Source organism: Ahaetulla prasina, chromosome 11, assembly GCF_028640845.1.
Source record: "Ahaetulla prasina isolate Xishuangbanna chromosome 11, ASM2864084v1, whole genome shotgun sequence".
NCBI classification, from domain to species: domain Eukaryota; kingdom Metazoa; phylum Chordata; class Lepidosauria; order Squamata; family Colubridae; genus Ahaetulla; species Ahaetulla prasina.
In genome coordinates this window covers 23,900,657-23,927,159 of record NC_080549.1, presented here as the reverse complement: position 1 = coordinate 23,927,159, position 26,503 = coordinate 23,900,657, and the positions used below count along the sequence as shown (strand labels likewise).

General features: G+C 42.6%; 1 protein-coding gene across 7 annotated transcripts in view; it reads right to left on the bottom strand.

Moving 5' to 3' along the window:
• The window catches only part of ARHGEF9 (Cdc42 guanine nucleotide exchange factor 9), a 369,419-nt gene that overhangs the window by 114,911 nt on the left and 228,005 nt on the right, over positions 1-26,503 (bottom strand). For all 7 annotated transcript variants that reach the window (XM_058154714.1, XM_058154711.1, XM_058154715.1 and 4 more), the window contains 2 exons: positions 19,215-19,394; positions 9,567-9,799 (listed from right to left, as the gene is read on the bottom strand). In XM_058154714.1, coding sequence (XP_058010697.1) covers positions 9,567-9,799; positions 19,215-19,394 — 413 coding nt within the window. The remainder of the gene's footprint in view (positions 1-9,566; positions 9,800-19,214; positions 19,395-26,503) is intronic.

Below are 26,503 nucleotides of genomic sequence, written 5' to 3'. Positions count from 1 at the left end.
CAAATTATCTTCACATGGAAGTATGGGGCCCTGAATTCCAGTTGAGAACTTTCTCACCAGATCCAGCAAAGGCTGCAATGGGTTGTCCAGCCAAAGAATCCTTAGCTATGGTTTCTTGAATAAACCATCCAATGGTGCCTAAGTGAGGTAGCAACTTAGCCAAGGGTCCTGAGGAACTTTCAGACAGATCCCAAGCTCAGTTCAAATGGACTACAACAAGCTCTTTTATGGTTGGGGAATTATGTTATAATTATTGTACAAGTTTTTCCAGCATTCCTGCTTTAATCAGATGACATTTGATGAATTTCTTCAACAGAAAAGAAAAATTTGGCGACCTTCTCATAAGTGTAAGTGTAGTATTATTTTGTTTCGAAATCATCAAAAATCTGCACACATATGTCCAGTCTTTAAGTATGCAATCCCTTCTCTAGGATGATATAAATTCCTTGGCTTTCTGTACTCCTATTACCCTAAGCCTTTGTATAACAGGAAGTGTCGACAGTCAGGGAGTCTACAAGAGAGATGGAAAGCCACGTCATAAACACACACAGACCCCAAACAGCAGTAGCATCCATTGCAACCTCAAACAGCCCACCAGGAGAAACAATAAAGGAATTCTCTGTTGAGAATTGAGGCAATGAGCACCAATAACCAGAGAAATGAATGATGTCTGGGAAATGAGGCCCCTTGTCAGTCAATAGGAGTGCTGATTTATTATCAGGTTATCAGATTCTTAGGAGCCACAAAGAAACAATAACTAAGGACTTAATAGCATGCCATCAACACCCTAATTAACAACTAAAAGCCACCCACAACTAGGCCCCATGTAAATACAAAGCGTAGAACAGCACAGTGCACGCATTCTGGAGAGAGAGAACTTCCCTGAGGATGGGTTCTAGCAGGAGTCGGAAAGCTTAAAAGAATAAATTTTTGGTCCTAGTGACCAATTCAGATTGGATCCAACACAAAGATTTTGCAAAAAATCTCTTTCATAAGGGAAGATGTATTTTAAGAAAGTGCAAAGAAGTTAACATGACATACATTAACCTAATTTCTTTGGACTGGATCCTGCCACCGATGTTTGTTCTCCTAGCAGAATCTTACGCAGGTAATTAAACTCTATAACATGTTTATGGACACTTATGCAATGGCCTAGGTGTCTCTGTGTGAGCACAAGTGTGAGTGCAAGTCCTGCCAGGGACAGCAAGGATCAAACTTTTGCAAAATAAAAATTAAAAAACTATTGGAGTCAATGGTCTTGATTTCTACCTTGTGCTGTATTTTCCATTCCAAGACCATACCATTGATTTCAGTGAGGTGGGTGGAGGGAGGGAGGGAGGGAGGGAGGGAGGGAGAGAGAGAGAGAGAGAGAGAGAGAGAGAGAGAGAGAGAGAGAGAGGGAGGACTACCTAATTGCCTCCTTGGTGTCATAATTTATTATTAACTCAGGGTGTAATATTGGCTTCTCACTAATGAGGAAAAAGAAAACAGTAGGTTGTTGAGACATAATTGATTTTTTAAAAAATCAACATTGCAGTTGGTCTACCTACCCCATTTCAGGAAACTAGGTTGAAAATCCTTGGAGATGTACCCACAACTATATACTTTAATATGGGGGCCTTTAGATATGTGCTTTAATCTTCTTTCTCTAGCTACATTGACTAAAATAAAATCATGCAGATGGAACGGACCTTGGAGGTCTTCTAGTCCAACACATTGCCCAAGGTAGGAGTCCTTATACCATCCTGGAAAAATGGGCGTCCAATCATTTCTTGAAAACCTCAGGTGATAAGAGCACCCACAACTCTGGGAAGCAAGCTGTTCCACTGATTAATTGTTCTCATTGTCAGAAAATTCCTCCTTGTTTCTAGGTTGGATCTTCCTCTAATGAGCTTCCACCAATTGCTACTTGTCCTGCCCTCACATGCTTTGGAGAATAGGTCAACCTCTTCTTATTTGCGATAGGCCCTCAAGTACTGGAAGTCTGCTATCAGGTCTCCCTTAATCCTTCGCTTTGATAGGCTAAGCATGCCTACTTCCTTTACTGATCATTGTATGATTTAGTCTCAAGGTATGATGAGAGTTGATACCCACAAATCTGGAGACCGATTGGAAAGGCTGATCAGGTTTCTTTGGGAGAAAACCACAGTCTAGAAGCACTGATCTTTGGAGAACATCTTCAGTCATGTATCCCTTCACATATGAGTTCAATAGAGCAGCCTGATATAAATTACACCAGACTTCTTTACTAACCTCAGATAGCAGGTCTAGCTTAATGTTGTGAAATCCATGTGGCAATTAGTCATGGATCAACTTGTATACACGTTTGGAATTTTCAAAATAGATTCCAGGGGTCTACAAAACACAAGTATGACGCACAACCTTATTTTTTTTATATACATTGTTTACTATTATGTGAAACTGTCTTGGATTTTCCAAGTTCTCAGAAATAACCAAGCTGGTGGAGACTTTTGAGATTTAAAGTCCATAAATGCAGACAATAACATTCTGGGGAAGGTCGGTCTAGCCAGAAACAAGAACCAAGATTCTGTGCCATCTTAATGGTTCAGAGCAGAGTTCCCCAATCTTTCTGGGTTGGAGCCCAGAGTTGGGGGAGGAAGGAAAGAGGGGATGTTTTGTGGGAGAGGAACAGTGGTGGGTTTCAAAATTTTTTACTACCAGTTCTGTGGGCATGGCTTGATGGGCATGGCAGGGAAAGGATACTGTAAAATCTCCATTCCCACTCCACTCCAGGGGAAGGATACTGTAAAATCTCCATTCCCTTCCCAATCCAGGGGAAGGTTACTGCAAATCCACATTTCCTCCTGATCAGCTGGGACTTGGGAGGCAGAGAATAGATGGGGGTGGGGCCAGTCAGAATTTTTACTACTGGTTCTCCAGCACTGGTTAGAACCTGCTGAAACTCACCTCTGGACGAGAAGGCACATGTATGGGTGCGTGCACCCAGGCGAAGACCCTTGCTCGCATGAGTGGGGTCGCAAGTGCCCATGACAATGCTTGCACGTGGGGCTGCAAGTGTCCGCAACAACTCTTGTGTGAGTAGAGCTGCATGTGCGCATGCATGCATGTGCACCAGCCAGCTACTCACATGATGCAGTGGCCAATAATCCATGGCCCAGTAATGGCCCATGTCCCACAGGTTGGGGACCCGTGGTTCAGAGTAAAGAATGGTCTTTTCAGGTTCAAAACCATGGACAGCTCCTTGCCATCCTGTTCCTGGCCAAGAGAGTCCATAGAGAGGTCTCAATCTATCCCCTGCAAAGCAGAATGTGAATAAACGATTTAGTGGAGATAGAAGCATATCTGTCTCTCTAAATGTCCACCCAGATGGCCTGCTAAAGAATTCTCTCTTCATTGCTGAATGGGCCCCGACTTTTGATCCCAGTGTTTCTGTCGGCTGAGGAATTCTGGGAGTTGAAATCCACACATTTTAAAGTTGTCAAAGTTTGGAAAACATTGCCCTACAGCCTACACCAACATTCTGCTGAATTCTGTCTTGCTCTCTTCTCTGCAACGTCCAGTTTTCTCCACCTTCCTCTCATGGCCCCTGAGAAGTGATTTCAAATACATTCTGGTGGTATTTTTGAGCTTCTGTTACTGCATTCCTGAAGGTGAATTATTTTCTATGGCTCATTCTTCCTTCTCAACTGCCCATGTTTCTCAGTCTAAAAAAGGTTATGAGATTATTTTCATCCTGACATTTTCCCTTGGGGTTCAAAAGGAAGCAAGGAAGCCAAGGTGAATGCAAACTGATGGACAATGATTGCACAACGGATTGGTCATTCACATATACATCAATCTGACCTGCCTGTCAAGAGACAAGAGTAAACTACTCCACCCAAGAACCTATCGCCAGGGCTGCTCTGAAAGCAAATTCATCAGACCCAAAATGAAAGCTAACATGGAATAACAGAACTGGAAAGGACCTTAGAGGTCATCTAGTCCAACCCCCTGCTCAGGCAGGAAATTCTATACCATTTCAGACAAATGGCTGTCCAGTATCCCCTTGAGAGCCTCCAATGCTGGGGCGCCCACAACTTCTGAAAGCAAGGCATTCCACTGGTTGATTGTTTTCACCGTTAGGAAATTCTCTTTAGTAACTAGTAAATAACTTAGCAACTAGGAAGAGATGTGGGAGTTTCCAAGCAATTTCCAAACACTGCCTCCTGAGATGGGTTGGTTACTGAGCCATTACTCCTCTCACAACTTTGACAAACACCTCAGCGTTTCCGACAGAATCCCAATGGGGGAACCTGGGCAGAGAGCGCCGGTTACATTTCCACATTCAAAGAGCTGCTCATTTTAGCATGAGGTTGGCTGTGGGCCTCCCACAAACACCTGGTGTATTCCCACTCAGCATTATGTCAGAAAAATGCCACATCAGCTCCTGCCAAGAAACTCCTTTGTTATTTCTGGCTGCGTTGCTACCACACAAAATGCTGTTGCACACAGAAGAGTGTGCTCCCTGAGTAGAAGGAGCAAGGGAAGGAAAGGGGCAAGATTTATACCATCTGAACAGAAACCACTGTTCTTTCTTATTCTTTTTTTCCCCCTGCACTTTAGTCTTTTTTTTTCTGCTTTGTTTTTTTTTCTTCTATATTAGTGGGTGTTAATTTTTAATGTTCTCTTTAAAACTTTAAATAAAATTTATATCCTAAAGGTCAGGGGTGAAATGCTCCCGGTTCGGACCGGATCACATGATCCGGTAGCGATGGCGGCGGTTGGTTTGGAGAACTGGTACCAAAAATCCCTGCCCCCACCCCCATGCCCAGCTGAGCTGCAGAATCATTAGAGTTGGGTTTTTTTAACTTTTAAAAGCATTTTTTCTTCAGCCAAAATATGCTTTTAAAAGTAAAAAAAAAGCCTCTGATGATCGCGCAGCTCAGCTGGGATCGGCAGAGGCTTTTAAAAGCATTTTTAATGCTTTTAAAGCATTAAAAGAGGTTGCCGAAGAGGTTGTAGAAAAAATGCTTTTAAAAGTAAAAAAAAAGTTGGCCACGCCCACCCAGTCACATTATCTACCACCACCAAGCCACGCCCACAGAACCGGTAGTAACAAATTTTACATTTCACCCCTGCTAAAGGTGCTTTTCCAAGAACCAACTGGACTTCCTGGTTGTTGTTTTTGTTGTTTTTTGAAAATGTTTCGCTTCTCATCCAAGTAGTTTCTTCATTTTTTTAGAAGCATTTTAAGAGGAAAAAAACAAGGAAGTCCAGCTGCCTTTGGAAAAACCTCCTTTGGGACAGCCATGACCTGGATCACTGAGAAATTCCATAGACAAATAAAATTTATGGTTTATTTTAAATGGAACAAGGAAGGAAGAAGGATGATAGGGCAAATGCAGATTACTAAACACACAGAGACTGAAAGATAAGTTGCAAGAGAGATCATAACCAGCAGAAGTCAGAGACTGGCTTCATACAGCTCAAGCCGGAAGCAGGGTTTACAAATCACAGTTTCTATTGTCATATAACATAGAAAATCACCTTCTTCTCCCAAATCAAACCATCAAGCTGAGCCAAGCTGATGGAGTGATTAAGGTTAGGGAACATGAGTGGGCGATCTGAGTCGAAATCCATTCTCAGCTCTAGTGGAATTACTATTGCTGGATTACTTGGGGCCAGTCAAGTTATTTTTTGGAGAATAAAATGAATGCAGATCCTATAGAAGCTGACCAAGTTGAGCCTGAGCGAGGAGTCAAAAGCATCATCAGTCATGAGTCCCTAAGTGCCCACAAGAGATCTAAGTCCAGCCCATCGTGAATTCCTCTCTATTCTTCATTCCTGCTAATTTTCCTTGGAAGTTACTAGTTCAGATTCTTGTACAGCAGAATTGTCTAATCTTTCCGGCTTTGTCAATGGCTAGGGTTGGAGAGGGGGAGGGGAGGGTTCTTCGTGAGTGGCTGGCAAAAGAACACATGCCTCCATTTGCGCAAACAGCAGGCATGCAAACACACGGCTCCTGCAAATGGAGCACACGTGCATGTGCTTCTCTGTTGCTCACGCAAGTGGCGATGCGCATGGTCGTCTGACACTTCCATGGCCTGGTTGTGAACAGCTCACAGCTGGGGTTGGGGACCTCTGCTATAGAGAGCTTAACAAATCGTTATACCCATTTGCACTGCCTGGATCTCCTGATTTCCCTGGTGCAAACAGATCCCTACATAAGCTGTCTTGAGTTCTTGAAGAAAAGGTGGCTTGTAAACCTAATAAACTGATCAATCAGATGGCTTAACAGCTGATTTCATGAAGCATCATTGGGCAAATGGTTAGGCTACCCAACAGATCAGTCCATATACAGTTGGTCCTCAACATATGACCACAACCTGGATCAGAATTTCTGCTGCTAAACAAGGTGGTTGTTAGGGGCGCTGCAGCTGATGTTACCACGTTTTTGCCACAATTGTTAAGCAAATCACTACAGTTAAGTCAATCACTCAGTAATGAAATGAAACCAGCTTCCTCCACTGACTTTTGCATCTCGGGAGCCATCTGGGAAGGGTTGCAAATAGTGATCCCATCATCCTGGGATACTGCAACCATTACAAAATGTTTTGCCAAGAGACTGCAGTTTGATCACGCAACTGTGAGAATACTGCAAAGGTCTTAAGTGCGAGGACCAGTTGTAATTCACTTTTTTCAGAGCCATCATAACTGGATGGTCTTTCAAGAAATGGCTGCAAGTCAAGGACTACCTGTAATTACTGAACGCCGTCTTATGTCACTAAGCAAACATTATGCACCCAACTCAAAGGTCAGTGCTCCACACACTGCCTTGCTTCCTGGAGGTGCTGGGAAATGTTGTTCAGGGCCTCTCCTCTAGAAACATGAAATATAAATAAATAAACTAATATTGAGAATGCCAGAGGCATGTATCCTGTAATTACCTGCCAATAGGTAAGATGGCTTCCCTAAACCTATAGGTCACCAGAGGAAGTCAAGTTATTCTCTAGAACTCAGAAGCCAGTGTGGACAAATTAGAACATATAACATAACGTAATAGAGTTGGAAGGGATCTTGGAGGTCTTCTAGTCCAACCCTTCACTTGAGCAGGAGACTCTATTGCATTTCAGACAAGTGCTCTTCTTGAAAGCCTCCAGTGATGGAGCACCCATAACTTCTGGAGACAAGCTATTCCAGCCAGAAGAGGACTGTTGACTGGGGCAAAGAACAGAGGACAATCTAATCAGCTGATCTTCAGCTCTCACACACAAACACAGGCACACACACATACCGCCCAACAGCTGCCTTTAGGAAACTGAGCCATCTCCCCTCCTACATTCTGGATGCCTAGATTTTAAACCAAGGCATCCAGAACCACCTCTGCCTTCAGCATCCCTCTTTTCAATGGCAGGTACATATGCTTCCTGTCCTAGCTGTGTTCCCTCACTTTTTTTAAAAAAAATTTAGGGTGTCATTTATGAATGGAGCTTCACCCCCTCCCCTCCCTGCTTTCCCCTCCCCTGCCATCCACTCATTAACAAAACAAGGTTTTGCAGACAGAAGCCCAACGGCTCCAGCTCAATGAGCAAATGACAGAGGAGAAATGGCCAGGGACGTTTGCTGGGGCCGATGGATTAATACTATGGAATGGTTCCCTGGAGGGGAACTGTATCTTTTCCTTAATGATTTCATGGGAGGACGAGGCTCCTAGCCAAACAATGCCAGGTGTTTCAAGGACCAGAAGTCTGGCTTTCCACCCAGATGGCATCCTGTAGAGTACATTTAGATGGCCGAAAGATAAAAATGATTGCTAATGGGCAGGAAAGAAAGAGACTCACTTGCTGATGTCAGGGGGAGATTTCTCTGCCCACAAACAGCTACCTATCCAAATGGAGGCTGAGCTTTGAAATATAAATTAAATTAGAGGTGGTCCTTCTGCAAAGGAATCACATCTTTATTTCCAAGAATGGCTCAAGGTGCTATTGAGATCCCGTCAGCATTTGCAGAAAATAATAACAGTTATTTAACAATTGGAAGTATATACCAGAATTTCTGGTACTAAGCAATGCAGTCGTGAAGCACAACCACATTGTTTAGTGACCACAATTCCTGCAGTCCTGGTTATCACAGTTAGCTGAAACCCACAGTCTTTAGGTGAGGCAATTTCCTGCCAGCTTCCCACAACCAGTCAGTGGGGAAGCCAGCAGGAAGTTGCAAGTCCCCGGCTGGCAGGTGGTGAAGTAGCTGCAGCAGGGAGGTTGCATGAGAGGTGCTGTGCAGCGGAACTGCATAAGAAGCACTGCATCAGTCAGGGAATGTGTGCAGGGTTGCATGAGTGGTGCACACTGGGGAGGGGTGCAAGGGGATGCATGAATGGCACCACAGGATTGGGGAGGAGGTGTGTGAGAGGTGCCATCTGGGTCAGGGAGGATGTGCGGGGATGTGCGAGAAGTGCTGTGAAGATTGTGGAGGTTGCAAGAGGCACCACATGAGTCAGGAAAGGGATGTGTAGGTGCAGCATGTGTTGTGACCCAGGTTCCTGGACTCAGATGATTCAGAAAGTGAGGGAGAAGACCTGGCAAGGCCTGCTTCTCCTGGGCCCTCTCCTTCCCTGGCACCCACCCAAACGGAGGAGGAGGGGCCGGCAAGGCCTGATTCTCTCGGGCCTTCTTCTGATTTGGCAACGCCCCAAGAATAGTTTTGGCTTGATGCAAGACTGCGCAGACGTGATCGGCGCGCGCAGCAGAGGAGGCATTGGGACAAAGCCAATGAATGATGAGTCATGCAGTGACATCTACAGACACTATAAAAGCAATAGCTGGAACTTCCTGGCTTTTTGTCTTGGACAAAGCAGTGAATTTGCGCGGGCAAACTGTATCAATGGAGGGAAGAATATATTCGTGAGTAACTCTGGCCTTATCTATAATTTCCTAGTTATCTCCAGAGACTTGGCAGGCCCGTGGGTAGACGTGGCCAGGACATTTATCTATGTAAATAAATTAGAAAAGAAGGCCTTTGACTGACTCTTTGTTGGGAGTATTGGGGGAGGGAAAGAGAACAGCATGGGTCAGGAACGGTGCACAGTGACATGACCAGAGAAGGGCTGGGGGCGGGTGCACAGATGTAGAGGTTTACCCCAGTAATTGGTGACCTTCCATGTGGTTTCCCCAGGAAGCCATTACGGACATGTGCAAATGGCAATTATACGATTGCAGGGCCCTTGGCAATGGATGGTAAGTATGGATCGGTTGCCAAGGACCCAGACCATGGGGGTGCTAGGAATTCCGACCATCATCACCATTTTCTCAGCACCATCATAACTTCGAACTGTTGCTGACCAAACGGACACAGGTCAAGAACTACTGGTGTATTACACGCCTACAAACACTATCTTTATTGTGGATGTTGACTATCATCTGTCCTTCCATTCCAAATTCTATTTTATGGTAGTAGCTCACGCTTAGCAATGAAAATCCCAGAGTCATGTGTTGGAAAGAAACGGCTTAAACTAAAAGGATCCATCTCCAACAGTCCCAGAAGACTTCCCTGCTTTGCTGCTCCTCCCAGCCCTGAATCCAACCCCACCTCCTACACACACCTACCTGTGATCCTGTGCAGTGTACTTGAGCAGTTCTGCAAGCTGCAGAGGATACTTGCAGATCTTCTGGACAGGGGTCAACAGGAAACCATCTATGGCGATGTCAATCATCTGCTGCAAGAGACGGCAAGCTTCGAAGAAGTGCTGGTATCTGCCGTCTTTCATTAGTTTGGAAAGCTCCATGCATGCATCCAAGTGGTTATTACAGTACTCGGAGTAGATCCAGAATCCGTCTTGCTACAGAGAGAAAAACAGACAAGGAGAGTGAGATGTATCATAAAGAAGTAGCTACAGGGCAGATTTCAATCACAATGAACAGGTTGACAAAAATTGCAACTGGAAGAGGCTACTGGGACTATGATGTCCAACCCCATACCTAGTGCAGGAATCTAAATTAAAAGCATTCCTGACAAACAACTCTCAAGCCTCTGCTTGAACTTCGCCATGAATGAAAATCTGAAATTTTAATGGGTCTTTGGTCCCACTGTCAAGCTTTTTCTCTTGTTGGGGTGGTTTTCCTAACATTCAACCAGACACAGAATAACAGAAAATAGAAGGTACCTTGGAGGCCTTCTAGTCCAACCCCTGCTCAAGCAGGAAGCCCTATATCATTCTGCACAATGACTATCCAATCGCTTCTTAAAAGCCTCCAGTGATGGAAGAACCACAACTTTTGAAGACAAGCTGTTCCACTGATTAATTGTTCTGTCAGGAAATTTCTCTTTGATTAGTCCAACCCTCTGGAATGTCAGAAGGTTATGCCATATCCTGAATTTAATGAGGGACAAAAGTTAGACATTCATGCAGGTCATGGGGTGTCCTAAGGTTCTGTTCCAAAAGACAATTGGACTTTCTTGGTTTTCTTTTCTTTTTCTTTTTTTGAAAACATTTCACTTCTCACCCAGGAAGCTTCTTCAATTCTAACGTATAGTGGGGAATGGAAGAATTTATATTCTTTGCAGTCATCTGGTTGTTAGCACTCTGAGAGTTGATCCTTCGCTTTCTGAGAGCTATAGAGGTCACTTTCAATCAGAATAACAGAGTTGGAAGGGACCTTGGAGGTCTTCTAGTCCAACCCACTGCTCAAGCAGGTGACCCTATACAATTTCAGACAAGTGGCTGTACAATCTCTTCTTAAAAGCCTCCAGTGATGGAACATCCATAACTTCTGGAGGAAAGTTGTTCCTCTGATTTATTGTTCTAAGTGGCAGGAAATTTATCCATCCATTGCTTCTTGTCCTGCCTTTAGGTGTCTGGAGCAGGGGTCTCCAACCTTGGCAACTTTAAGCTTGGAGGACTTCAACTCCCAGAATTCCCCAGCCAGCTTTGCTGGCTGGGGAATTCTGGGAGTTGAAGTCCTCCAGGCTTAAAGTTGCCAAGGTTGGAGACCCCTGCTCTAGAGAATAGGTGGATTCCCTCTTCTTTGTGGCAGCCCCTGTGTCCTTATCTGTATAAACTCTGAATTCGGGTGACTCTTAAGGATATTAGGCCATCAGATTTTGTATGTATGGAGCAACTTGTATGCAAACTCTGTGGGATTCTCCTGGAATCTAATATAGAAGTATAAATTTTGCTTCAGGATTACTAACCTTCTCTTGTCTGAATGTCCAACTAGGGATAGAGGGCTGGTGACAGGTAAAAATCTAAATATCTTTTTATTTTTATTTTTTAAAAAAGAAAGCCTATCAAAACGCACTATGAATTGGCTAGCTCTGTTCAATATCAGGTGCTAAGATAAATCAGGGAACCAGAAAACATGATTGAAGAATAACTGGCTGTTGACCAATCAGCAAAACAAAAGGGGAAAAAAACCCAAGAAAGATGAAATTGCCATCTTGGAAAACAAAAGTTTTCCATAAATGACAAGTAAACTATCTGCTGTGCCTGATTTGGGCAAATCTGCCCTGACAAGCAGAGAGGCTACTTCTTCCAAGGACAGAGATAACAAGAGGTCTCAGGGTTCTTTGGGCTGATCCTTGGCATGGTGTCAGGCTGAGCAACAGATGCTGCAGTGCCCAATGAGATTCTTCTGCTGTGGCAGATTTAGGAGCATCTTCAAACCTGAACTTTCAGTTCAGCTGGATAGCAGCTTTATTGTGGAACAGCCCACTGAGCCTTGAAATGGGCTGATAATAACTGAGGGCAAGTTTGAGCTATGGAAAAATCTGCAGGATGAAGATTACATTGGGGCAAAAAGGCTGGAGCCCGGCCAAGAGAACCATCCCATTTCTCCAGAACAGATAGTCCTCGACTTATAACCCTTTGTTTAATGACCATTCAACTGAAAAAAATGACTGGATGGATGGATAGATAGATAGATAGATAGATAGATAGATAGATAGATAGATAGATAGATAGATAGATAGATAGATAGATGATAGATAGATAACCTTTATTGTCATTTTTTACTGTGGGCACACTGGCACACATTAAAAATGAAATTCTGTTGCCTGCTCTCAAAACCTATATATAATAATCACTGTCCATTTTAAATACCTAGTGAAAAGAGGAAACTTGAGAGTTCACAAGGTTAATGCTATATGGAACAAAACTGTGACTGCATCCGGATGTTCTGCTTTGGATACTCCGAAGCCCCCTCCCAGAAGGCAAGAAGGAAAACAGGTTGTGAGGGGATGTGCAGAGCCCCAGACAATCCTGTGGACCCTGGTCAAGCATCGCTTATATGCCACGTGCTGGATAGACCTTATGACCAGACTCTGCAATTACAACCTTTGCAGTCATAAGATCAACATTCAGTCACTTGGTAAGCAGTATATATAGGCAGTCCTTCACTTACAACACTTGATTTAGTGACAGTTCAAAGGTACGACAGCAGTGCAACAAGTGACTTATGACCATTTTTCACACTTATGACTGTTGCAGCATCCCCATGATCATGTGATCAAAATGCAAATGCTTGGCAATAGACTCATATTTATGACAGTTGCAATGTCCCGGAGTCATGTGACCCCTTTCTGCAACCTTCTGACGAGCAAAGTCAGTGGGGAAGCCAGATGAACTTAACAACTGTAGCAAGTACAATGGCTTGTAGCAAGTACTATAACTTGTAGCAAGTACTATAACAAATACTATAACTGTAGCAAGTACTATAACTGTCTGGTTCGGTTCTGCAACCCAACAAGACAGACACAGACTTCAGAGGATAATTAGAACTGCAGAAAAAATAATTGCTACCAACCTGCCTTCCATTGAGGACCTGTATACTGCACGAATCAAGAAGAGGGCCGTGAAAATATTTGCAGATCCCTCGCATCCTGGACATAAACTGTTTCAATTCCTACCCTCAAAACGACGCTATAGAGCACTGCACACCAGAACAACTAGACACAAGAACAGTTTTTTCCCCGAAGGCCATCACTCTGCTAAACAAATAATTCCATCAACACTGTCAGACTATTTACTGAATCTGCACTACTATTAATCGTCTCATAGTTCCCATCACCAATCTCTTTCCACTTATGACTGTATGACTATAACTTGTTGCTGGCAATCCTTATGATTTATATTGATATATTGACCATCAATTGTGTTGTAAGTGTTGTACCTTGATGAAGGTATCTTTTACGTACACTGGGAGCATATGCACCAAGACAAATTCCTTGTGTGTCCAATCACACTTGGCCAATAAAATTCTATTCTATTCTATTCTAGTGGGAAAAATATGTTAAAAAAGATTTGAGAGAGGTTTTTATAATGAAAGAATTGTTTAAATACATATTGATTGAAGATGATGGAATGAATGACGTAATAAGATTAAATATTAAATTTAGAATATTTTATATGAAATGAGAGAATGAATTATTATAGTTAATTAAATGATTAATTGAATAAAATATTTGGATACATATCAGATTGATAAAATGTAAAATTAGAGAAATCAATGATACATATATGTTGGAATTGCACAAAAGATTTGTAATCTTTTTAAGATTTTAATTTGTCTAAAAAACTTTTTAAAAAATTTCAAAAAAAGACAAACAAGCAACAACTGTAGCAAGTAAAGGATGTAAAATGGGGTAAACTCATTTAACAACTGTTTCATCTGCAACAGAAATTTTGGGCTCAACTGTGGTCGTAAATTGAGGACAATCTTTATTTATAATGTGATTGCCATTTGCAACCTTCCAGGTGGAAGCAAAATCTAAAGTGGAAGCTCGATCTACTTAATGACCATGTGATTCACTTAATAACTGCCATGATTTGCTTAACGACTGGCAAAAAAGGATCATAAAATTTGGCACAAGCCACTTAACAACCGCCTTGCTTAGCAATGGGAATTCTGGTCTCAATTGTGATCGTAAGTTGAGTGTAGTTGGGTTCTTCTGAAACGCTGACATTGAGGATATTTGTACATGCTAAGTTTCCATTCTTCAAGCTTGCTAGTAACTGCTCCTGCTGAGGGCTGCAGCAAAGAGGAGGAGAGTCCTTTTCTGGCAGTTGGCAATCTTTCCCGTGCCAGCAGTTACATGTGCAGCAGGTCAGATTTAGATCAGAATCTTTTATGGGAGTCTAAATCTCACCACAGTGCGAGACCTCTGGAAAATTCCAGAAAAAAAGAGAAGCATGCTTGAGAAAGAGAGGTTCCCAGCAGGGAGGGTCAAGATGCAGGGATCAGAGCTGAATGCACAAGTCTCAACCTTTTTTTGAGTTCCCTCTGCACATGCCCAAATACCTGCTGGCTTGCAAGATCAGCATCTGTTAGACTCTGCTTGTCAGGCTCCCAAAACTAAGACAGACATGAAGAGTTACTTCTGAGCAGTTTTACTCTTCCTCACTTAAAGACTGAAATCTTGCCAAACTAAAGGTTGGTGCTCTCTGAGCTTGCTTATTTTCTTGCAGACATTTTTTTTGGTTGTTGTTTACATTTATACCCCGCCCTTCTCCGAAGACTCAGGGCGGCTTACAATGTATAAGGCAATAGTCTCATTCTATTTGTATTATTTCTATTTGTATTTCATTATCCAAACTAAATAACCTCAGTGCTAGTCATGATGTTACCTAGTTTGGGTAATGAAAGATCTGCAAGAAAATAGCCAAGCTCAGAGAGCACCAAGGAGGATCTAGGACGGTGATGGCAAACCTATGGCACAGCCCTGTTGTGACCCAGGTTCCTGGACTCGGATGATTCAGAAAGTGAGGGAGAAGACCTGGCAAGCCCTGCTTCTCTTGAGCCCTTTCCCTCCCTGGCACCCACTCAAAGGGAGGAGGAGGGGCCGGCAAGACCTGATTCCCTGGAGCCTTCTTCTGATTTGGCAATGCCCCAAGAACAGTTTTGGAGTGATGCAAGGCTGCGCAGGCGTGACCGGCGCGCGCAGCAGAAGCAGTGTTGGGATAAAGCCAAGTCATAATTGTCATGCAGTGACATCTGCAGAGACTATAAATAGGAGGCGGGACTTCCTGGTTTTTTGTCTTGGACAAAGCAATGAATTTGCGCGGGCAAACTGTTTCAATGGAGGGAAGAATATATTCGTGAGTAATTCTGGCCTTATCTATAATTTCCTCGTTATCTCCAGAAACTTGGCAGGCCCGTGGGTAGACGTGGCCAGGACATATATCTATGTAAATAAAAGGAGAAAAGGAGGCCTCTGACTGACTGGGAGTATTGCTGGGAGTATTGGGGGGAGGGAAACAGAACAAGCCCTCTCTGCAGGCATGCCAGCCGTAGCCCCAGCCCAGCTCCACCATGCATGGAGGAGCATGTGTGCACCTCCCACCGGCCAGCTGGTCTTCAGGTCTCTGCCACGCATGCACAGGGCACAGGGGGCATGCATGAGGGGGTGTTCACATGGCATTTTGGGGCCTCACGTGGCACCTCCGTGCCCCGTATTGGCTTCCAGGTTGGTGCAGGAGGCTTTCCAACCGGGGCACGGGGGGGGGGGCATGTGGCTTTCGGTATGCGACAACAAAAAGGTTAGCCATCACTGATCTAGGACAACTTGCAGCAGCCAATTCACAATGGCCAACTTCCCATGGCCAGTTCACCGCCGTCAACTCGCTGCAAAACAACTCGCCACAACCAATTACACTCATATCAAAGGGATGGAATACAATCATTAAAAAAGGATGAAAAGGAGGGATAAAATAAAATGTGAATGACAAAAAAATATTTTTTAAAAAATATTTTAAATAATTAAATTGAATTGTCCCGTGTTGAGTTGTCCTGTGGCGAGTTGGTCACGCTGAGATTGTTCCAAAAAGTGTCCCATGGCGAATTGGCTGCAGCAAGAGAATTGGGTGAGGCAAACCAAGGACCCATTATTTCAACCCTTAACTACAAATATGCTCCACGCTCCTTTATTGGTAAAACAACTACTTGCATCCTTAAAGATACATAGGTAACCACAATTGAGGAGCCCAAAATTTCTGTTGCTAAGCAAGATAGTTGTTAAGTAAATTTTCCCCATTTTACAACTTTTCTTGCACAGTTATTAAGTGAATCATTGCAGTTGTTCACTTAGTAACATGGTTGTTAAGTAAATTTGGCTTCCCCACTGACTTTGCAGAAGGGGAATCACATCAACCGGGGACACTGCAACCATCATAAATATGAGTCAGTTGCCAAGCATCTCAACTTTGATCATGTGACCATGGGGATGCTACAATAGTCACAAGTGTGAAAACTGGTTATAAGTCACTTTTTTCAGTGCCATTACAACTTTGAACGGGTCACTATGCAAATTGTTGTTAAGTCGAGGACTACCTGTACCCATCTTGATTCTCTTCCTCCCATCCAAACTATCTAAACTTCTCTGTCTCTTGGTCCTCTGGAATGCAATCCCTCCCTCTTGGGGATCCAGATACATTCCACCCCATTGCTCCTATTAATTCAGAATCTGATTCCTTGGAGAGGCCCATAACATGGACCATTCCTTTAACAGTCTTGTTTCTCCCCTCCAAAAACAATGCAATTCTCCCCAATCTCTTTGACAAATCTGATTTCTTTACAGCACTACCATTAGCACTTAGACTTAGATTAGCACAGTGCTTTACAGCCCTCTCTAAGCAGTTTTACAGAGCCAGTATATGGCTCTCAACAATCTGGGTCCTCATTTTACCCACCTTGGATGGATGGAAGGCAGAGTCAACCTTGAGCCTGTCAGGATCGAACTGCTGAAATGCTGGCATCCAGCAGTACTGCATTCTAACCACACGACCACCATTGCTGCTTTATTTTCCTCTTTTGGAAATAGATAGCTGAAGTCAAACTAGGTGGCAAGAACCCTCCTTGGGGCAAAACTGCGACAACTCCAGATGGATTGTGACAATTATGGTTTATTTCCTTTCCCTTTTTTTCAGAGCCTTTTCATAACTGGTTGCGCTAAGGACAATTTATGAATGAAAGCGAGCAAAGAATGTGAATTGGTAATGTGGCAATGGCATTATGACACAAGATGCTGAGAAGGATTTTACCGGCATCCTGTAGAGGAATGATCAGCAACTGCGATGCATTTCGCTAACATTCTCCAAAGCCTTCCTGGTATGAAAGGGAGCCTGGTTGAGTTGACACCAAAAGCAACTCGGTTACGCTTCAAAGGATCCAGTGCCCTGGATAAGTGGCGTTTTCTTACATAAGCACCAACTTAGAGCTGCTTCCTCCCCAAAGGAGAAGCTGCAAAAGCTACATTGCATGATTTTCTTGACATTTCTGGATATATCTACAATCCCATCAGCCCTGTAAAATGGTATTTATGTAACCGGCAAGAGCAAAGAGTTCGCGAGAGCCATTTCAGTCAGCAAAAACATCCTGTTCCTCACGCGTGGGTTATATTTTTGTTTTCTTTCATGCTTTTGAGTCCATCTTACCTCTAGGTCACTGCCTGAATCAATCCCTGCAGTTTTCAGAAGTGGTTTGGGTAGCGTTCTTGGGCTGTGAGAGAATAACTGACCCAATGTCACCCTGTGTTGGCCCTTCAAGGTGATTCAAGCCAGGAAACCAAAATCATCAATACAAATACAGTACTACTTTTATTGTAAAGTTACAGTGGTGTTTTTTCAACCACAGCCCCTTTAAGATGAGTGGACTTCAACTCCCAGAATTCTTCAAACCCATCTTAAAGGGGTCATGGTTGAAAAAAACCTGCATTACAGTAACAGAATTCTCTTCCCTCCCTGCCTTTATGTTCCAGAGAATGAGAAAAGAGATGCTTTCTCAAATTACGTTTCTGGTTTGAACTCAGATTTTATCTGATGTTTGTCTAGGCTGTGGCTCTTTTTCTCACAGCCCTTTACACCTACCTGGCTTTGTGTCTAAACCAAGATGAGAACCACACTTAGAAGATATAAAAACTCTGGAAAGAGTGCAGACAAGAGCAACAAGGGTGATTAGGGGTCTGGAGGCTAAAACGTACAAAAAACAGTTTCAGGATTTTGGTATGTGAAGTCTAATGAAAAGAAGGACTAGGGCTGAGTTGATAGCAGTGTTCTAATATCTGATGGGCTGCCACAAAAAAGAGGGGGTTAATCTATTTTCCAAAGCATCAGAAAGCAGAACAAGAATTAATGGATGGAAATTAATCAAGGAGAGAAGCAACCTAGAACTAAATAGAAATTTCCTGTCAGTGAGAAGAGTAAGCCAGTGGAACAGCCCGCCTTCAGAAGTTGTAGGTGTTCCATCACTGGAGGCTTTTAAGACTGGACAGCCACTTGTCCAGAATAGTAGAGGGTCTCCTGTATGAGCAGGAGATTGGACTAGAAGACCTCTAAGGTTCCTTCTAACTCTGTTTATTCCATTATTTGGGTCTTCTGGTTTCTAGCCTGGTGCCTTGTTTCCCAACCTTGGCAACTTTTAAGATGTCTGGACTTCAGCTCCCAGAATTCCCCAGCCAAGGTGTCTGAGCTAAATGGAGGTTTGAAAAAAGCAGAATGAGCCATTTACAGCAGCACTGAAAAATGCTTATTGGGTGGAAGACAATTCAATTCATCCATATATACAACAATTGATGTAAACACTTATATAACAACAGTACCCAGATAGAGTATTAACCCCTACCCCTGCTGGTTAAAATATATTTGGTTAGTTGCCCTAATTTACCGCAACACATTTTAAGGCAGGATCGCTACACTGTAATTTCCACTAGGTGAATCACCTTAAAAAAAGGATAAAAAGAAGGAAAAAGGGGGCCAGAAGAACTGCTGCTATCTTCTGTAAGTGGAGAATCCTTTGGTGCACTGCAGAAGCAGCTTCCTAGCAGGTAATCAGAAAACAAGATCTTCAGATTTTAGGAATGGACAGATGATATTATTCTTCATTAGCTCACTTTCTGTGGTCAGCATTCATTATTAACATCCCACATCCGTCCTTTGCAAACAAAAACTCACATCTTAACGAAATTATATCTGGAGTTTGACAACGCAGCCCCACATCACTGAAGCAAACTAAATCAAGGACGGCCCAGCTGATTAAGCCACTGTGGAACTTCAGGGAAAGCTTATTGTGAACATTCAACCTACTGTGATTCATTCAGCAAATTATGGTTAAGGAAACCACAGTGAGCATGATACAAGAATCTAGTCAATGCTGTTTAGAAATTGCCTCCGATGGAACATGCAAAACATGTCTAGCAACCCAAAAGATAATCAAGCTAAACTGAAGATGCCTCCCATTCAGTTTCTTCCTCTCTGAAAAACTTACATGCTCTAGAAAACACGGTCCTATTTCACTGAGATGAGGGTCCTCGTTGTTGTACTGCTTCTCCAAGTCCCTTACGAAGCCCATCTGAAACCTATAGATGTCTTCAATGTTGCCAAAAATGATCTTCAGCTGCTCATCACTGAACATGTCTCTTCTCTTCCGACACTGCTTTAAATAACCCTGGAGGAAAGTACAAAAAGAGACCAAGTTTACAAGTCAAGGATCCCATCACAAACAAGCTGTCCATTCCCCTCACCCTCTAAGGCTGGACACTATAAAAAGATTACCTCAAGATTAGTACTGAAGTAGAATTCAATCCCCAGTGTAATCAATATTTTGACTCCTCCCAGATGTCTTCATAAAGAATCAGGGTCAATCCTTTGGCATAGTTGGGAGCCCCAAAGAACCACACTCTAAGTCAGTGGGAGTCAACCTGGTCCCTACCGCCCCCTAGTGGCCGTTCCAGCTTTCATGGTGGGCAGGAGGGGTTTTGCCCGATACTGAAGCACTTTCCTTTTTTTTAATTTAATTGACTTTTTAAAAAATTTTCATAGCATTATTTAAAAACATTTTCATTAGGTTTTCATAAAATTCCCCGTGACAATTTAAATTTCTGAAAATATACTATTTGTATCGCCCGTGCATAAGTTTAGTTCACGTTAGGTAAGTGAAACTAAATGGCGGTATAGTGCGACCACAAACAAAAGAGCCTCGTCCCAGAATAGCTCGCGCATCTCCCCCCCCCCACACCACCCAGCTGTAACAGGCATGCAGAGCTGGTAGCCGGCGCCCCCCCCAAACCCAATCCATGATGCGTGAGAGGCATGCGCAGACGACGATACACGGCGCATTACTGTGGAACCGGGGGGCGGTTAGAAAATTTTATTACTAACAGAGATACAAAAGTGGGCAGTAGGTATAAAAAGGTTGACTACCCCTGCTCTAGTTCACAGATTGTGTTTGCAAGTTGGTCAAAAATCCAGTGTTCCAGTTGCAGAACAAGCCGAGCTTGGTTAGACTCAGAATTTTTTTCTTTTCTGCATGGATTTTGTTGCACAAATACAGCACAATTAGTTTACTTTATGACCCAGGATTCATTCGGAGAATGGGCTCCTCAGGGAAGCAACCAAGGGGAAAGGGTCAGATTGGAGTTGTGGTAGAAGAAAAGTCTGTAAGATCCTGGAGTGGAGCTTGTGGTGAGTGTGCACAGCAAGATTTGGCAAAATGCCCCTTCGGTGCTGGATGGATGGATGGATGGATGGATGGATGGATGGGAGGAAGGGAAGGGAAAGCTCTACTCAGCTTTCTCTCAGTGGTGGGCTCGAGTGTGGAACCTTTTAAACTCATGAACTATTGATTTAATCTTTTTGACCCAACCTTTTCTTTGATTTGTTGCAACACCTTACCCTTAGCAGTGCCAGAGAGAAGAAGATTCAGTGGTAGCCCCTTTATTGAGAGATGGTCTCCTGGTGGCCAGAATGAACCCGAGACTATCAGATATATTTTTCTGCTGCCCGTTTAATGCCAATGTACATGCAGGGATACTTTTACCATCTCTTAATCTCCTCAAAGTTGAGATCTTTTGTTTTTGCTGGCAGATCAGATTCTTAAGCTCTTCAGAAGAGTTGCTACTAAGTTTCTATCTGCAGTGATTGTCTTTAGCATAATGCATCCTAATCTTTGATGGATGACATTGTACAATTTTGTTTTTCCCTTTATATTCACTTCATTAATATTTTACTTCATACTATTTTAACTATATACTATTTTATCATACCTATTCAATTTATCTTTTTATCTTGCTTGGCCTTGACCGTAACTGAGTACCTGTAAACTAAATAACCCTTATGTATTTTATCTTTTCAAAAGAAGGGGAATGCGTACTGTATGTAATCCCCCAGTACTGCCTATTATTTGGAAAAAATTAGTCAATTCCTGGATTTCTCCCAACAGAAAAACTGGTCTCTCAGCACCTGCTGGGATCCAACCGAATGCTTAAGAAGCTTGGTAGACCCAGATACTTCAACTCTACACCTACTAGTTGCTGACCCTTCCTTCGATCTTCTCTGAAGCTTGAGATGCACATGCCTGGAAAATGGTAGAGACTATAAAAGTTATTTGCTGCTGGATTCACAAACCATACTTAAATGGATCAGTTAAAGAAGTAGTGGTGCATTTGCACAAGCAGCTAAATTTGGTACAATGACACTTTTGAAACTTTCAGACAGTTCCTGACCTTGGAGGTCTTCTAGTCTAACCCCCTACTCAAGCTGGAGACCACGTACAATTCCAGACAAATGACTATCCAATCTCTTGTTGGACAGCCATTTGTAGAACAAAGGCAGTAGAACAACTTGCCTTCTGAAGGCAAGTTGTTCTACTGGTTAATTGTTCTGTCAGGAAATTCCTCCTTAATTCCTAGGTTGCTTCTCTCCTTGATAAGACTAGACCTATTCTTATTACGCCTTCATGTGCTTTGGAGAATACGTTGACTCCCTCTTCCTTGTGGCAGCCCCTTAGATATTGGACAACTGCTATCACGTTACATCTAGTCCTTCTCTTTGTTAGACTAGACGTACCCAGTCTTTGAAAGAGGTTCCAATGCAGTGCAGAACACTCATTAAGGTAAATTTTTGTCTTGGTTCAACTTAGATAATTGCATCACCTTTGCATCATGATGCACCTTGCTGAAATAACATAAGCCATCATATGAAGCCTACTCTGAATCAGGTCCATTTGGTTCCTTTCTAGTTCATGCACTGTGCAATCCCAGAAGATGGGTTAACTCAAGCAGGTTGTATCTGAGCTACAAATTTAACCTGGAACATCAGAAGAAAAGATGATGAGGACTTTTGAAGTGAGGCCACACACCTCCTCTCATTGAAGGACTCACTGAGTTTATTTACTGATTTATTACATTTGTTTGCTGCCCAACTTGCTTTGAGGGGACTCTGGGCAGCTTATAACTATTAAAAGCCAATAAAACCATGAATAAATATTGCTAGTAGCAGTAATAATTTAAAAGATGGGAGGAAGGGAGCAGGATATGTACAGGGAAAGTGGCGTCTTCTCTTAATCCACCAGCCACCTCCAGCAGCATACCTCAGTTCCTGATCCTGGTGATAGAAAAAGGGCAACAGCTATCTATGGAACAATTCTAAATGAACAACTCATTATAGTGTAACTTTTATATTGGGGAAAAGTCATCTATCCATTGCTTGCTTTGTTAACAAGCAAAAAAATGATGGATTTCTCATACCGGAGAGAACTTTGCTAAGTGATAGACTTTCCTTTTAAAGTACTTTTCCATGTAGTCCCTCTGGACTAGGTTTGGGGCAATTCTTTTTCCAGGAAGTTAAGTGCCTTAGATAAGGCTTTAGAGCCTTAGATTTGGGGATTGTGATGCAGTACCTATCACTGTTTGTCAACCATTCCTATTCTGGGGGATTTGGCAAGGGAAGAAATGGGCAGACCACATATAATTGTTGTTATGGAAGAGGGGTCACTTGGAGCAGGGGTCTCCAACCTTGGCAACTTTAAGCCTGGTGGACTTTAACTTCCAGAATTCCCCAGCCAGCTTGGGAATTCAAAACGACGCTATAGAGCACTGCACACCAGAACAACTAGACACAAGAACAGTTTTTTCCCGAAGGCCATCACTCTGCTAAACAAATAAGTCCCTCAACACTGTCAGACTATTTACTGAATCTGCACTACTATTAATCGTTTCATAGTTCCCATCACCAATCTCTTTCCACTTATGACTGTATGACTATAACTTGTTGCTGGCAATCCTTATGATTTATATTGATATATTGATTATCAATTGTGTTGTAAATGTTGTACCTTGATGAACGTATCTTTTCTTTTATGTACACTGAGAGCATATGCACCAAGACAAATTCCTTGTGTGTCCAATCACACTTGGCCAATAAAATTCTATTCTATTCTATTCTATTCTAATTCTGGGAGTTGAAGTCCTCCAGGCTTAAAATTGCCAAGGTGGAGACCTCTGTCTTGGAGAATCCAAAGGTTTTGTTACAAGAGCTGAACAGAAATAATTTTCCATCCTATCTGTGGGTTGAAGAGTAAAGGAAGGTTGTCTACTCCATGTTTCTACTTCTCCAGAAAATCAGGGACTTCTCCAGGATGAGGCCCACCATTGGCAAGCTCTTCAGTGTGGTCCTCTTCACTCTGGTTGCTGTTAGTGGCAGTGCCAAGAAATATGGATTTCACTTTTGTATATCCCCCAATGCTTTCAACTAGCATCCGTCTGCTGTATTTTGAAGAGGTCAACTGCTCCTTCCTTCAAATTGTGGAGCAAATTTGGAGAAATGGGGCCAAAGATGACATCTATAAGTCAGAGTAAACATTCATAAACTTGATAACATTCTCAAATTTATTTTTTGTTTGAAATAATACTCTTCCGGGGGAGAATTTCATAATGCGTGTATAAAAGAAGAAGCAGCAAACAAGCAAAGATATTTTTCATTACTGTTACTGGTATTGTCTTTTGATTCCTGATTACAAGTCATCCTGATTCCAGCATTTTTTAAAAAAAAACTGAAATGGCCATTCCTTTCTATTTTAAATGATTTTTCAATTTAGAACATTGGAATTTTGTGGATATCCTGGACCAAATGACTGAACTGATTTCTTCTGACTATGGGATTAATTAGAAGGTGCAATTGAATTCTCGTCAAACTAATCTCTGAATCAAAAATCCACACAGTATTCCTTTTGAAAGACCCGAACCCATAGACTCTTTTTTTCCCCAAGGAGAAAAAGGACATCTTGGACATCTTTGAGAAGCTGTGAACGATGGCTCCATGCTAGCTCCATTTCTGAAACTAATCCTTGGCTGCTGTCCCACGCTGAGAAGCAACTGGATCCATGGAGCTCATTAATTTCCTACAACGTTGCCAAGCCAATGTCTGAGCATTGTGGAAAATTCAAGGGATGGCCTAGACACTTAATTTAAAGCATTGTCATCCCATCCAGATAATTTAACCAGAAATCTCAAAGAGGCAAGAATAGGATTCAAGAACACTTTGTCAACTTGTACCTGCAATTAACCCATTCCTTTGGAATACAACAATTTCAGGATAATGTCTCTCTACCCAGACAGCCCCATAATAGATTCATTTCTCTGAATTCAGACAAGGTCTGAATGAGGAATTATGAATTCTAATTATAAAGCATTTCTAGTCAAGACTCAGTTTCCTGGAAATGACAATGTCATCTGATCCAGCTCTATTTATGTTCTGTAATTCTTCACGTCTCATTTTTTTTTCTTTTGCTGTGCTACTGTGTTCCTGAACTGGGTTTGTACTTTGTGGCCTGCCTTGTGGTTTGCACTCCTTTGATCCCATTTGCAGTAACCTTTGGGCCCAATTTTACTGGCTCTGTTCAAATTCTTGGATTTGATCCTGGACACATTATAGACTACAGAGTATTGATTTTGTCCACTGATGACTAACTCCGGAGTCTTAAAAAAAGAAAAAAATTATGAAAAGCTAGAACATATTAAAACAGAATACAGACAGACAGATATAGATAATAGATATAGATATACACATATACATATACATATACAGACACACATATATACACACACACACACACAGATGCACACATACAAGCCCATAAGAAACTAAAAGGAGTCAGAGATGAGAAGGGTGTAGGGAACATAAAGGTTTAGTACTGTGGAAGACTATAGCTATCAAATTACAGAATACTCTAATATGGCAAACTAGGTGCCATCAAGTCTAGTTTATGGTACCAGTCTTTGTCTGCTGAAATTATGGATGTAGCTATGCAGAATCTGGCAACATCTGGCAACACCTAGCAGGGCAGGTATCTGAAAACAACAAGATGATATAAAATGGTCCTGGGCACTCTGGGTATTTATGCAATAATGATGAGATGAAGCCAGTATGAATGTCTCTGTAATACAGGCACTGGGGAAGGACCTGCTCTGTTTCTACATGTCTATAGAGTCACAGGGATCTTGTCTCTCCAGGTAAAGAATTTTCCTATATTGGTCTTTGAGGACAGTTTGAGGGGATGGCATGAATTGACTCCTTCTCCTGTTTTTCCTGCACTTTGGGGCTAATCATCAACTATTGCAATGTGCTCTACATGGATCTGCCCTTGGAAAGTATTCAGAAGTTTCAGTTGGTTCAAAACGTGGTAACCTGCTTGCTTTAGTGGAAGTCTAGATTTGCACGTGTGTCACCTCTCTCATGGGAGCAGCATTGAGTCCCGAATTGCTAGGGCCCAGTTCAAGGTGCTGGTTGTCATCAGGGCCAGGTTATTTGAGGGAATGTCTTTTCCCCTTATATCTATCTAAACCACCAGGATGGGGAGGAATAGGATGTTACGGCTCCCCTCTTTTATGAAGGTCCATCTAATGGGACCAAGCACATCTTCTCTGTAGTGGCTCCCTCCCTGTGGAACATCATCGATGTGGCAATAAGATTGGCCACTATCCTGACACTCTTTCAAAAGACCTTAAAGTCATATTTGACCAGTGAGTCTAGGGACCCCGGGAGGAATTGGAGCCCATCAAGTGATTAGCTTGATTGTTATTGCGGGGGGGCCGGCGGATTATTGGGGTTTGGATAGGATAGGGTAGTACAGGACAGGACAGGACAGGACATAATATAGGGAAAATGGAATAGAATAGAATAGAATAGAATAGAATAGAATAGAATAGAATAGAATAGAACCAGAACCAGAACCAGAACCGGAGACTATCCCAACATCCTCAGATTTCACTGAATTCCAGACAAGCATCAATGCATTTGGCTGACACTTAAAGAGTTTCCGTTGTCTTTTCCAGCCTTCTCCAATGCCGCCCCAAACACTCTGGTTTTGTCCACTTAATTTGGCCAAAATGAGCTTTCCTGAAGCTGCGCCTGGGCTGTCATTTTGCAAATAGGAATGTTCGTTGCAATCTGTTCTGTTTAAGAAGACACTAGAAAGGTTCTTGTTTCTCCACCTTTGGGGAAGATTGTTCATTCAGTTCCATTTGGGGTAATAAAGAGCAGCAGACGAGGTTAGGCAACAGCCACCTGCCTTGATAGAGTGAGTTGAGTCACCATAAACTGGAGCAATTCCAGCAAAAAAACCATCAGCCTCCCAGCAAATTTGACCCAGGAGATGCTTAACAGTAGGCAGCGTCCTCGGTTCCAGCTTTCCCTCTTTATACCAGCATTAAAATTATGAGAAGGAGAAATGAGGACATTTATAAAATGTGCTATTTCTTCTGTAAGGCAAATAGATGG